At 39.4% G+C, this 12,770-nt stretch overlaps 1 protein-coding gene across 3 annotated transcripts in view; it reads left to right on the forward strand.

Annotated features, from left to right (window-relative positions):
• Window positions 1–12,503, forward strand: part of KANK4 (KN motif and ankyrin repeat domains 4) — a 74,790-nt gene extending 62,287 nt beyond the window's left edge. For all 3 annotated transcript variants that reach the window (XM_060773631.2, XM_060773630.2, XM_060773632.2), the window contains exons 8-10: window positions 3,536–3,678; window positions 6,207–6,407; window positions 8,642–12,503. In XM_060773631.2, the coding sequence (XP_060629614.2) occupies window positions 3,536–3,678; window positions 6,207–6,407; window positions 8,642–8,743 (446 nt within the window). In that variant the 3' untranslated portion in view covers window positions 8,744–12,503. The remainder of the gene's footprint in view (window positions 1–3,535; window positions 3,679–6,206; window positions 6,408–8,641) is intronic.
• The last annotated feature ends 267 nt before the right edge of the window (window positions 12,504–12,770 follow it).

The following is a 12,770-nucleotide window of genomic DNA, read 5'->3' on the forward strand; positions in this document are numbered from 1 at the left end:
TTATTTTATTTCCATGGGGGGGGGGGGAGGATGAGAGACAAAAAAGGGATATGGCAGAGGTGCATGAACGTTAGTTACTCTGGAACTGATCCAAATGATGATGATGATTATGATGATGATGCAGATAAGTATTATGCAGTGTCATCAAGAAGAAGGTGCAGAGGGGAGGACCACACCAGGTGACATAATCAGAGGGAATGATATCTTCCTCTATGAACCATCTAGGAGGTTAAGCTCATCTGGAGAAGTCCTGCTCTGAGTCCCATCTCCTTCGCAGCCAGGACTAGTTGGATCAAGAGAAAGGACCTTCTCAGTGGTGGCCCCTTGTCTATGAACTCCCTCTCCAATGAAATTAGATCAGCCCCTTTTCTCCTGATGTTCAGGAAAAAACTTAAGATGTCGCTTTGCGACCAAGCTTTTGATAAGTAATAGGAGCAGTGCAATAAGTGATCATGAATCAATGTAATTGACAAATGGAATGGCCCTGGATTATGATTTGGATGGCATGATTTTAATTGATGTTTAATAATTGATGTTTTAAATATTTGGTTTTAATTGCAATTGTTTTTTTTTTTCAAATATATGTGTGTATGGCATCAAATTGCTGCCTGTTGTAAGGCTGCCTTGACTCACCTCTCGGGTGAGAAGGGTGGGGTATAAATATGGAAAATAAACACATAAATAAATAATGATATCAAAATGAATATATTTCTTTTTCAGGGTTTTAGAAGACATGCATTATTTTGTATTTTAAAAATCCTTATAGTTAGATATAACCACAAAAATATTTCAATACACCTACAAGTCTAAAACTCTTTACTTTTTGAACATTTGCATACTGTCACAGCTCTCATTATACCCAATTACAATTATAGTGCAAATCACATGGGTCCATCTGGACATTATACAAGTATGTGCTGTTGTTTTAATTGCTGCTTGTTTTTTATAGTTGCCAATTTTGTCAAATTTTCTGGTGTTTTAGTTGCAATACTGTGTTACAGTCTGGAATAAGAGAACCTTGGGTGTGACATCATGAGTTACCACACCAACCCTGCTGACACTATTGTCAATTTGCTTCATTATGCAGTGTCCAGTCAAAACTGTTTCACAGCCTCAGTATATATGTCTTAAGATTTTATGTATTTAGTATGCATATGCATATCTATGTAGAAAACTTACTTTCAAATGCAGCATGCATACTTTCAAATACACATCTGGTTGATTATAAACTTGTTCCATTCTGTACTTGACTGTCCATTATAATCAAGAACAGATTTGGAAGGCTTTAAAAGCCTAAAAAGAACTGCTTTCTAAACGATTGGCCTGTTAGGTCAGATGTGAAAGAGTAAAATGTCCTGTGAGATTTTTATCCAGCAAACATGCATGTATTTTCCAGCAAGAACAAAGAAGTTCTTTCACTTCCTGGCTGGCTCGCCAACCTATAAAATGTTAGGAAAATGGCATATTATCATATATGTCTATAAATCAGTTGTTGCACTAAGACTTCCAAGCTAGTCCAGAACTCTGAGACAAAGTTGTTTTGTTCGCTTAATTGATGCCTCAGGCAATCATATTCAAAGCTATGCATTGAGTTTAAATGCTCATTCATTTCAAGTCTATGAAAGATGGAAAACAGTAACTTGCTTTGGAGTGCTAGAAATGATGCTTGACTCTGGCTGGCCGCAATTCTCCAAGGAGAGGTCATTCTCAACCCTGTTACTTGAGATCTTTTGTTTGGAGAAGTCAGAGGTTAAATCAAGGGCTGCAATATGTGAGAAGTATGTGCTCTGCCACTTATCTCATCCTTCTGCCTCTTTCCTACATTTTCTTTACCATTATTGTCACCAAAGCAACATAAGAAAACGAAACCCTCCACATCACATTGAGGTCCTGAAGCCAGGTAACAGTGGGGAGATTTGCCAGGCAGTGTGGCAAATCTGTGGGGCAGCAGGGGAAACCATTGTCCTGCACCCCGCATTGTCCTGCACCAGCTCATCCCCTGTTTGGGTATCAACCAGCACGTCAACGACTTAAATCAAGACATAGTTTTCTTAGATCTACAGAGACACTCGCTGGAACACCCCAGCAAGTGAGAGTCCAAAAGTGGCAGGCCCAAACCCAGCACCTCAATCCATGGGTGATACCAGATGAGAGACTCCCCCCTGGGCACTCAGAAGACTGGGCGACTTGGAAGGCGCTGAACAGACTGCGCTCTGGCACCACGAGATGCAGAACGAATCTTAAGAAATGGGGCTACAGGGCGGAATCCTCGGCATGTGAGTGCGGAGAAGAACAAACCACTGACCACCTGCTGCAATGCACCCTGAGCCCTGCCACATGCACAATGGAGGACCTTCTTGCAGCAACACCAGAGGCACTCCAAGTGGCCAGACACTGGTCAAAGGACATTTAACCAACTACCAAGTTTTCAAAATCTGTGTTTTTTTTCTTTTTCTTTTTAATCTGTGTGTTTGTTTTGCTTTGTTAGAATTGTAATACAATGGTATGGTTGCTGATGACACGATAAATAAATAAACCCCGCATTGCCCACTGTGTCACTTTGCCTATCACACGGGGGAAAGTGTTGCCACCCGTACTGTCTAATGAGATCACTAGAAGCCTGTGTTCTCTGGGCAGCACCCTAGGAAGTTGCCAGTATACTTTCTGTACAGAGCCCTGCCAGAAGTAGCCTTGCATCATATGATGGGCTTCATTGAGGAAGCATCCTGGAAATATCCTAGGACACTTCCCAAAGACAATGTGACAATATCCTTAGCCATAGTTAGAGTGAGCTACAGCAGATATTTCAGTGGTTTCGCTCAAAGTATAACTAACTCAAGATCCCACACAATATGCATTCCCCTACTTCCTCCTAAGTAGTATTGTAGTTGTGTTTACCTGTATCACAAGCTATATCATCCGTGTAAAATCAAACCTGCATAGTTTCTCAAACTTTTCTACTGATCTCAAAAACTGTAGCTTATGTTGTGCTAGGAACAAAAAGAAGTCCTCACTATCTGCAGGAATTTTGATGTGCCATTTTTTTATCCCATCTCAGTTTCGCCAGGGACTCCAAATTCAGCCTTAGTTGGGGAAGTGGTATTATAATAGGTACTGAATGAAACTTGTCTTCCATCCAGGTGTACCTGGTAATAACTTGGGTTAGGTTCCAAATATTGCTTCAGACTGAAATGCTTGCCAGTGCACATTAAAGCCTAAAACATGCTAACACTATCATTTATTAAGCATGCAACAATTTTAGGTCCAAAAAAGATGCAAATATTTAAAATGATTGAATAAAAAATTCCAGAATACCACACTGAGAGTTGGTTTACCTCTGAGGATGCCTGCCACAGATGCAGGCGAAACATCAGGAGAGAATGCTTCTAACATGGCCATACAGCCCGAAAAACCTAAAACAACACAAACAAAACATAGAAATGAGTTCAATTAATATTTATCCAGAACAATAGATGGTGAAAACAAAGTGAATAATTCATGTCAGACATTTATGACAGTTGTGTTTCTTCTGTAGGTGTCTGTGATGTGGACCATCAGAATAAAGCTGGTTATACAGCAGTAATGATTACACCTCTAGCATCAGCGGAGACTGATGAAGAAATGGAAGTGGTTACAAAGCTTTTGAGAGAAGGCAATGTTAACATAAGGGCAAGTCAGGTACGTTAAAATTTATTGCCATGTTTTACATTTTAGACAGTGATGCCATAAATCGGTCATTTCACATCAGTTGCCCAGAAATCTCGTACTTTGCTTATCATAAAGTAGAAAACCCAAGTTATTAACTGCTACTCTCAGTAGGACTTTGATTGACCCCAGCTTGATTATACTAAATTGCAAACTCCCCCAGTCTCACTGCTAATGAGCTAGACCAGTGGGCTGTAGCAGGGATGGCAAATCTCAATTTCTCCAAGTCCTGACAGATGTTGAGGACAATGAGGATGTTTTTTCGGTTGCTTGAGAATCACCCAACTCCCCACACACAATGAAGGAAAATTGCAAATTTTCTGAGTAAGCTGTGCACCCTCCCCAAACTACTGTAGTTTTCCAGTAGCTACATAGCTTCCCTGAAAACTGCACGGCTTTCAATACAGAAAGAAAAGTATGTTTTGTGGAAGATTGCTTTGTTTTTAATAATAAGCACCCAATTTTGCACAAAAAAGCTGCACAACAAGACTTGCACAACGAAACTACATGGCCTCTTGTTGCACAACATTGAGAATTTTGCCCTACATCCTTGTGTGCAACATAGCCATTTTTGACAAAAGAGCAGCAACACTGCACAAAATCAGCATTGTTGCACGACAAAAGCATGTGGCTATTTTTTTGTGGAACATTTCTGTTTTCTATGTAAAAACAGCAATAGTGTTGCATAACAAAAATCAACAATGTTTCATAACAAAACCACCTGTGACTGCACTTCATTTGGCCCAAGTTTCTTTTTTTCCTACTTTACCATTTGGCTGTACAACTTTCAGATTAGGACTATAGCCATGATACTGAATGCTCCATCCCATTGTCTGTACAGTGGAACCTTGACTTTAAAATATCCTAACTCAAGAGTGTTTTGAATTAAGAGCTGTTGCTCAGCCAGGTTTCACTTTGACATAAGAACAGAATTTTGAGTTAAGAGCTAGCACCAGAGGGGATGCTGGCAACAGAATGCAGCGTTAGGGCTTCAGTGTCTCATGCTTCTGTGCCTTGTGCTTTTGTCCATTTTGGGAGATTGCTGTCCACTTTAATCTTGTTCACTTTGAGGAACTTTGGGTTAGTTGATTTTGTGTGGTTTTTATTCCTGATATGTTTGGCTTCATGAAAAGAGATAGAGCAAAAGGGAGGGAGGCTGAAATGAGTACAGTATGAAGAAAATGTTGCTGCTGTCTGTTTACATTGTGCTTTGTGCTTCCTTGCCACAACTTTGTGCCTCCTCCATTTTAAAGTTGATCTTTCGTTTTTATTGTTTCATATAAATATGCATTCATACATTATTTGTTATTTATAAAGTACATTTTCCTATTTAAAAACACACAACAAAAATGGGGGGAGGTGTCAGGGGGCTGGAATGGATTAATAGCATTTCAATGGGAGAAATCACTTTGAGATAAGAGCACAGTTAGAAAAATTAAACTCTTAACTCAAGGTATTACTGTATATCTAAATGCATTTCTTTATTTTCCTCAAAGATATAGTGAAAAACAATGCATGTGAATGAAGGGTATCTCTCCCCACCCCCAAGCTGTTTTTTTGCGGGAGGGGGAGCATAGTAAAAAGGCTACAAAGCAGCATAGTTTCCCAAATTCTTGTGCAATTCTCAAAAACTGCATCTTATAATGTGTTAGGAACAAAAAAGCTCTCACAATTTGCTGGAACTTTTGACATGCCTCTTTTTTCTTCCCACATCAGTTTCTCAAGGGATCCAGAAATTAAATTCAGCCACAGTTGGGCAACTGACACATTTCTGTTCCATCCCCAGGGTCTAGTCAGTGCTGTTACTATGCAATTACACAGCTCCTACTGCTTGTAAAAAACTTGAGTTGTCATACACACATCATTTATTTCACTTGCACAAACTACTTAATTTCTTTAACTTGCAAAAACTTCAACATGTAGAACCACTTTTGAATTAAATGGCAAAAGCGAAGCTGCTTGCTTCTGAAGTTGTTAACCTTCTAAAAACAAGAAGTGAAAGAGAGGATTAAGAGACAATTTTGCACTTACAGACCAAGCGTGGTATAACAAGACCACAGAGCAATGACAGCATTCTAGAGTCAAATAGACAACATTTATACTAGTAGCTGTACTAGTATGGAATTAAGCTAAGAGATTTCACTCTTTTTAAAGCATCGTTAAATACTTGCATCTTAATTTAATTTTCTTTCTCAAGGAAGCTATAGGTGATTGTCCTACAGGGGAAATGTTTGCTCCCTTCTCATTCAATGCAAAGGCTAGCACCCCATGTACATTTTGGAGTCCCTTCCCAGTTTCATGAGTTGATTTTGTTCAAACAATGTGGGAACATATATTCATTAAGGAACTAAATGTTATAAGTCTGCTGTTTTCCTTGCATGCTTTATCATGTGGTAGCATCTTCATATTAAAAAGATGTCTCTGTATTCCGAAATATATTGAAAGGAATAATACACAAAAACTGATGAGAACTCTTTTTTTTTTTTTACTGGACTCCCAAGGGAGGACAGACTGCCTTAATTCTGGGAGTGAGCCATGATAGAGAAGATATGGTTAAAGCCTTGCTGTCATCTGGTGCTGATATAAATCTCCAGGATGATACCGGCTTGTCACCACTAATGGTTGCTTCTCAGTATGGCAATATGGATATAGTAAAGCTTCTCTTGGATCATCCAGGCTGTGATACTACACTAAATGACAAGGTGAGGATGCCTGCCTATATTCTTTGAAATGGGGTCGAATTACCAATTTCTACTTTTAACTGTATCCCTGAAATTCTTTGAATTGGTGTAAACCTTTGGACCATTCTGGCTTTCATTTTCTTCTCTATTATATAGAGTGTTTTTTCTTCTTTCTTCCATAATCTGGAATTTATAAAACTGTTTCTGGGAAGTGATAGAACAACAAGAAGATCTCCATACAATCAAGTGACCCTGAATTGGTTGGATTTGGAGTAACTGGTAGCTTACATGTCAGTGAAACAATGGCTGCCAGTGAAACCAGGCTATTCTGGTGTAAATCTGGCCCAGATCAGTACCCAGATCTAGCACATATATGCTGAATGAGCCGGAACCACACCGGCCCTGCTGGGTTGTCACCTTGTTCTCCATATCACCACCACTATTCCTTGACAGCCACAGAGCTCTGTCTGGCACTTGGCCATGACCTGTTGTGTCTGCTTATGTCAGAAAAGTGGACCCACTCAATTAGCAAAAAAGAAGTGAGGACAACCCCCTCCTTGCTGGTCTTCAGGTATGCCATTGTGATATCAGGAGATTAAACCATAATGGCCACATGCTTGCAGGGAACTCAGTAGCTGAGGATAAGCAGAAGCAGCAATAGCATGGGAGGAAGCCACCCCCTTCCCCTGTATTGATCAACACAGGGAAAGGATGATGGTAGTAACATCTGTCGAGATAGGATACTTTGGAGCACGGCCATAGCCAGAAAAGAATTTCAGGGAGGGTTGAAATTTGGGGGGGGGGGGGGGGGGTTGAAAGCTGCCTCTTAGCTCACGCTGAAGCAAAGAGCACAGCAGGGGCAGAGCAGCCTTCAATAGCCTGCAGCTCCGCCCCTGTCAACCACCTCCACCAAGTCTGGCCTCCTTAATGAGAACATTCAACACCCCCCCCCCTTGGTTGCTTCGCTACATCGGCTATTGCTGCAAGTAATGACAGTGTGAATAAATTGTCAATATTTGCTTGAGATAGTGCTTGCCATTCTGGAGGGACTCTTAATTTTTTGCGTCTCATAGACTTAGCATGGGGATTTGGTAAACCGGTTAAAATTCATGAGTAAACCAGGTTTTTTTTAACCTGAAAATTTTCAGGGGGAGGGGGGTCGAACCCCTACCCCCCCCCCCCCCACTTGCTACAGCCCTGCTTTGGAGTTTCTACCAAACCTCAGAGTATTCCCAAATTTGCCTAAAGGGGGGCAAAGTAGTCCCCAGAAGTTGTGCATGATGGAGACATATTGCAGTGAATTCAGGTTTTCTGGCCAGTGTAGACAAGCCCAATGAAATTGCTCTGGGTTGTATTCTAAATTTTCTGAATAGGTCCAGTGGTTTGAATGACTCCTTTCAAGCTTGAGCTAAAACTTGGAATGCATTCTCTGTTACACTGTGCTGAGAGCTACTAACTAAAACTGGGTAAAATTTAGTCCTGTGACTACTCATCCAGGTAGATGAAATATACATCTGCTTTTGTAGTTTGCTTTACATCAGAAAAAGGAAAGTTTATTTATCCCAATCAAAGCTAGAGTGAATGCTATGATAAATGAGCTCCAGATGAGCCTTATCAAGCCTGTAGTGAAACTGTCTGGGTTTTAAGCAGACTTTTAAACCAAACAGCTCTGAGTAAAGGCCATGACTTGCAAAGTGCCTTTAATTGCATGCACATGGATGCAGCTGGGAACTATCAACATTTCCTCCAAGAAAGACTTTATGTTTACTCTACATGAAATGTAGGGCCTGCTTTGTCAATGAAGAAACAATTCAAAGACTCAGGTTCTGATGTTTTGAGTTAATTTGATGATCTGTGGATTGGTCTGTAAAAATGTGGTCAATAAACTAAAGAAATGCTCTTCTGCACTACTTTTGAGGTATTAAATCTACAATACTACCTCTGAAAGTTGCTGATTCATAATTGTAATTGCACCTCACCTCTGAAGATGCCTGCCATAGATGCAGGCGAAATGTTAGGAGAGAATGCTTCTAGAATGTGGCCATATAGTCCGAAAAAACCCTACAACAACCCAGTGATTCTGGCCATGAAAGCATTTGACAGTAGACTGAGCCTTTGCTTCTTCATAGCAAGTCCTTTATTGTTATCCTTGTCGTTAGGCCATCTTTTCCTTTAGCAGCTTGTTCTCTGGGAAATGTAGATGGCCAAGATTACTGGCATAATAATAATCTTCTTTTGTTTTCCTCCCTCTGTAGGCTGGAAATTCTGCTTTGTCCATGGCTTTGAAATCTGCCCACGTAGAAATTGCAGAGATCCTCCAATCCCACAAACAGCACAGTTGGCCTCTGAATACATAAAAGGAAATGGGAAAATGCTATCTGCAGAAATGAGAAACTGATATTAAAAGACTCATTCTTTTAGCCGACATATAACCAATTTGTATGCCAATGATCATAGCTGATGACTGCTGATGTATCTACTTAAGGAAAGGAGGGATCATATCAGATATTTGAATACATTTTGAATAGATGAGTGATTCCCTTAAGTCTGCTTCTTAATCTATAGCTGTTAGCACAAATGATCCTTAGATTATTGCATTGCCTTTACTTATATTCACTGTACTTACAGAGGTCTCGTGTCTTGTTAAACAGTAGTAGCTTTGAGCTTATTTTTATTTCTCAAAGCATAACTTTTGGATAAGCCCAGAGAAGAGATTTACTAGACTGTGAGGATAGTTCTTTGTTTTTGAATCACCCAGTGGCTATATAAGGGCAAAGTGCTTTCAGATATCAAGCTAAGCCAGAGTCACTGAAGATGTAGTAGTTACATGGGGTGATTGTGAGATGCGTAAAGTATGAAGTCATCTGATATCAAGATAAAGCTAGACATAGATGCCTTTTTGATGAGTAAATTCTGTTTTCATTCCTTTCTTACTGATCCCACTGTTTTTCTATTAAAGGGAATGCAAAAAGTACCCATCCTTCTCCATACCATGCAAGAGCAGATGATCACATTAGGAACAAGGGAAAACTACTAGTACAGTACCACTAGTTCTTATAGGAGCTGCCAGACTGAAGTCGTAGAACATGTTCCCAGTATTATTCCAAGGGCCTTGAGTAATACCAGTTGTGCTGAAACCCACACCTAGGAGCCTAAACAATACTTGAGAGTCGGTTGGATCACAGAAGGGACTAGGATCTGAAAAAGGTGTCCCCTCCAGCCTTCTTGATTTCTTCATTGTTCCAGAGGCTTTCTCAACTTTCTGGAATAGTAGTGTGTGTGATAGTTGAAATCTAAAAGTTTCCATTCCATACACTGAGATTTCTTTCATAAAGATATTTCCAATTCATGCCATGGCGTGAAGTAGTTTTTAAAAACTACTAATGTGTAGAGTTATTAGTTATTTTATAGCTGACTGAGATCCTGCATCATCACTTTCTGCATGATGGAATTATACCCTGCTCTCCCACTTCCTGTAAGGACACTCACCAGTCACCTATGGTTTAATGTCTTGGCCATTTGGTGGCTACAGAGTGGCTGGGGGTAATCACACGGCATTTTTCAATGTTCTTGTGGCTGGCCACACAACAGTATTGTTCCATAACCCCCCCCCCCCCAAGATAATCTCTATGTGTCATGCATCAATGTGTATGAACACAGGAACATGTAGGAACATAGCAAGAGTGTGTCTTGCACACTCCACACAACCATTAAATGTCTGGGGTGGGGCACAGAGGAGAGGTGAGTTGAATTGTTAGGGGATCATTGCACAAGGGAGCTAATGAATATCACTCCCTGCAATAAACTTTAAAAGAAATATATACGCATAAGTGCAGTTGAAATCAGTGTATGTCACCAACAGGATGTCAGCCAATTTTATGGTACTTGTTAGTTCATGGGTAATTCAATAGTAATGTATTACTTTTAAAAAAATACTTAAAAATAAACTGAAATGGCCAAAATTCTCTACCCCCAACCCAACTTTCTAAAAGGGATAAATGAACATTATTCATGAAACTGATTTTATTCAAAGTAATAGCACAGGTCCTTTTGTAGCTTTGCACAAATAATATTGTTGTTCCCTCTTACTCTTTTCAAAAGTAACACATTCTATGAATAATATTCATGTATGTAACATGTTACTAGTAAGCACAGCTTTTCTCTGGTCTCCAGATCAGCCATTTCTATGAGATGTGCCTTTGAGTTCATTATGGTGTATGTTTGCTTGCCCTTGCTAGGGAAGGGTTGTACAATGCACAGCTTGTTGATAGCATGTCATACATTGTCCAAGAAGGGGATGGTACAGAGCATTCCAATATAGGTGCTGACACTGGTACATCATCTCATTGGACCAGGCTTTGAACCATAATTTTGCTTAGAAATGGAAAGTCCCACATAATCTCTTATAGCATATGTTTTTTCCAGTTTGGCTACAAGCACAGTAGTAAAGCAATATTTTTTGAAAAAATGTTTTTTTTCTAACTTTAAAAAACAAGTGTTATTTGTAAACAGCTCTCTCAAAGCATGCCTTAATTACATTGTAAATTGTATTGTGCTATTTATTGACTACTGTAAGTTAGCAATTATTCAGTATACATCAACAAATATAGATTGGATAGATTATGCTAAAACATTCTCAACTGAGTTTGGTTTTTATACTAGCATAATTGAAAGCTAATTATTTTGATCAAGATGTGCAGAAATAAACTGGGATCAACTGGAAAGTCACCATTGGCCCTTAGATCCTACACAGGTAAAGTGCTATAATTTCCCTTTAACTGCCATGCCAATGTCCTATGGAACACTAGTGTTTTTTTTTAATTTAAGGAGAAGCATATAGTATAAGTATTTTCAACCAGAGGGTTTCACAAATGTTACACTAAACTACAGATCACAGAAATCCAAAGGGTGCAATGGATTACAGCATTTTAATTGTGTGGTGTGAGAGAATCCTAAGTGATTTTCCAGAGATCCGCATGGAGTTTAACACTAGTGATAGTAATGACAGCAATAACATTGCTGATTGTTTTAAGTTTGGAGAAAATGGGGAATAGATTAGTGTGCAAAATTGCAATTTTGGTACTAAATATCATTTTCTGGGCTGAGCATGCCCAACCTCTTCTACAATTATGTGTCCATCTTCTAGAGACCCTTCTTTGTACATAACTCTGGGTCTTGATGTTTCAGAGAAAAATTAAATCATACCAATAAATCTAAAGTCTGTCTACCCTTGATTGAGAAAAACAGTTGAATGTATCAGACCCAAAGGTATACATGTATACACAAACACAACAGCCTATATCTTCATAAAGCCCAGATACGATATTTTTCTATCACTTTGGAATTACCATAGATATTGTTCTCTCGTGTTTCCCTATTGAATATGAATTAACCAGCCAAGCTGAAACTTTTGAAGTGACTCTTCTCACTTGAAGTTTATTCTCAGTGGAAACATTGTGATATGATATGCTGCCTTTTTGTGTTGAGTGAAGCACAAAGAACAAAATGACTGTCATAAACTTGTTGTGAGAATTATCATTGTCTGAGATATTTTCATAATTGGGTTCTGTAATGCTATTTCTCATTATGGCTTCATATGGACGATTCCTTTTGGGCAAACATCTGTTCCCTGGTTTCATCAGGCTTAACTGCTGGAAATCCCAAACCTGGGAGATGGAAATCTGTTGTAGTAATTGAGCTGCCATATTGTTCCATTTACTGGGTAACCTTCCAACCACAGAATAACCAAACTTCTTCCGTAGGTCTGGCAGCCTTCCTGAACATGCTCAAAATGCACATAGAAGTCAAACCGTCCTCGATTTTCCATTGTTCAAGAACATTCTGTAGGCCAAGAATTGCACAACCATTCTCATTAGAGCCTCCTCCTTTTTGTTTTGTAAACTATTTTGTTAAACTGATCATCTAATTTAAATTTCATGATTATAATATCTGGTTTGTAAATGCCATGCTTGAAGCCAGATAATTTGGTGGATGGGATGCATGTCAAGATCTCTCTTGCTTAACATTTTGAATGGTGTTTGCTGGAAGGATTGTTTCACAGTCATCTATTGTTTTATGCAAATAAATAAAAGTAGCTACAGTGCTATATGCGAACAACTTTTGGAAGTCAGGTGTCCTTGTCAAGCTGGAGTGGTATTATCTAAGTTGGGTAGGCAAAGTACCCATTGTTGTTGCTTATTTGTTCATTCGCTTCCAACTCTTTGTGACCTAATAATCCACACTACGTCAGGCTCCCTGTCAGCTGTGGCCACCCCAGTTCCTTCAAGGTCAAGTCAGTCACTTCAAGGATAACATCTATCCATCTAGCCCTTGGTCGACCCCTCTTCTTTTTTCCTTCCATTTCCCCCAGCATCGTTATCTTTT

The sequence above is a fragment of the Anolis sagrei genome, chromosome 4, assembly GCF_037176765.1.
Source record: "Anolis sagrei isolate rAnoSag1 chromosome 4, rAnoSag1.mat, whole genome shotgun sequence".
In the NCBI taxonomy this organism is placed as follows: domain Eukaryota; kingdom Metazoa; phylum Chordata; class Lepidosauria; order Squamata; family Dactyloidae; genus Anolis; species Anolis sagrei.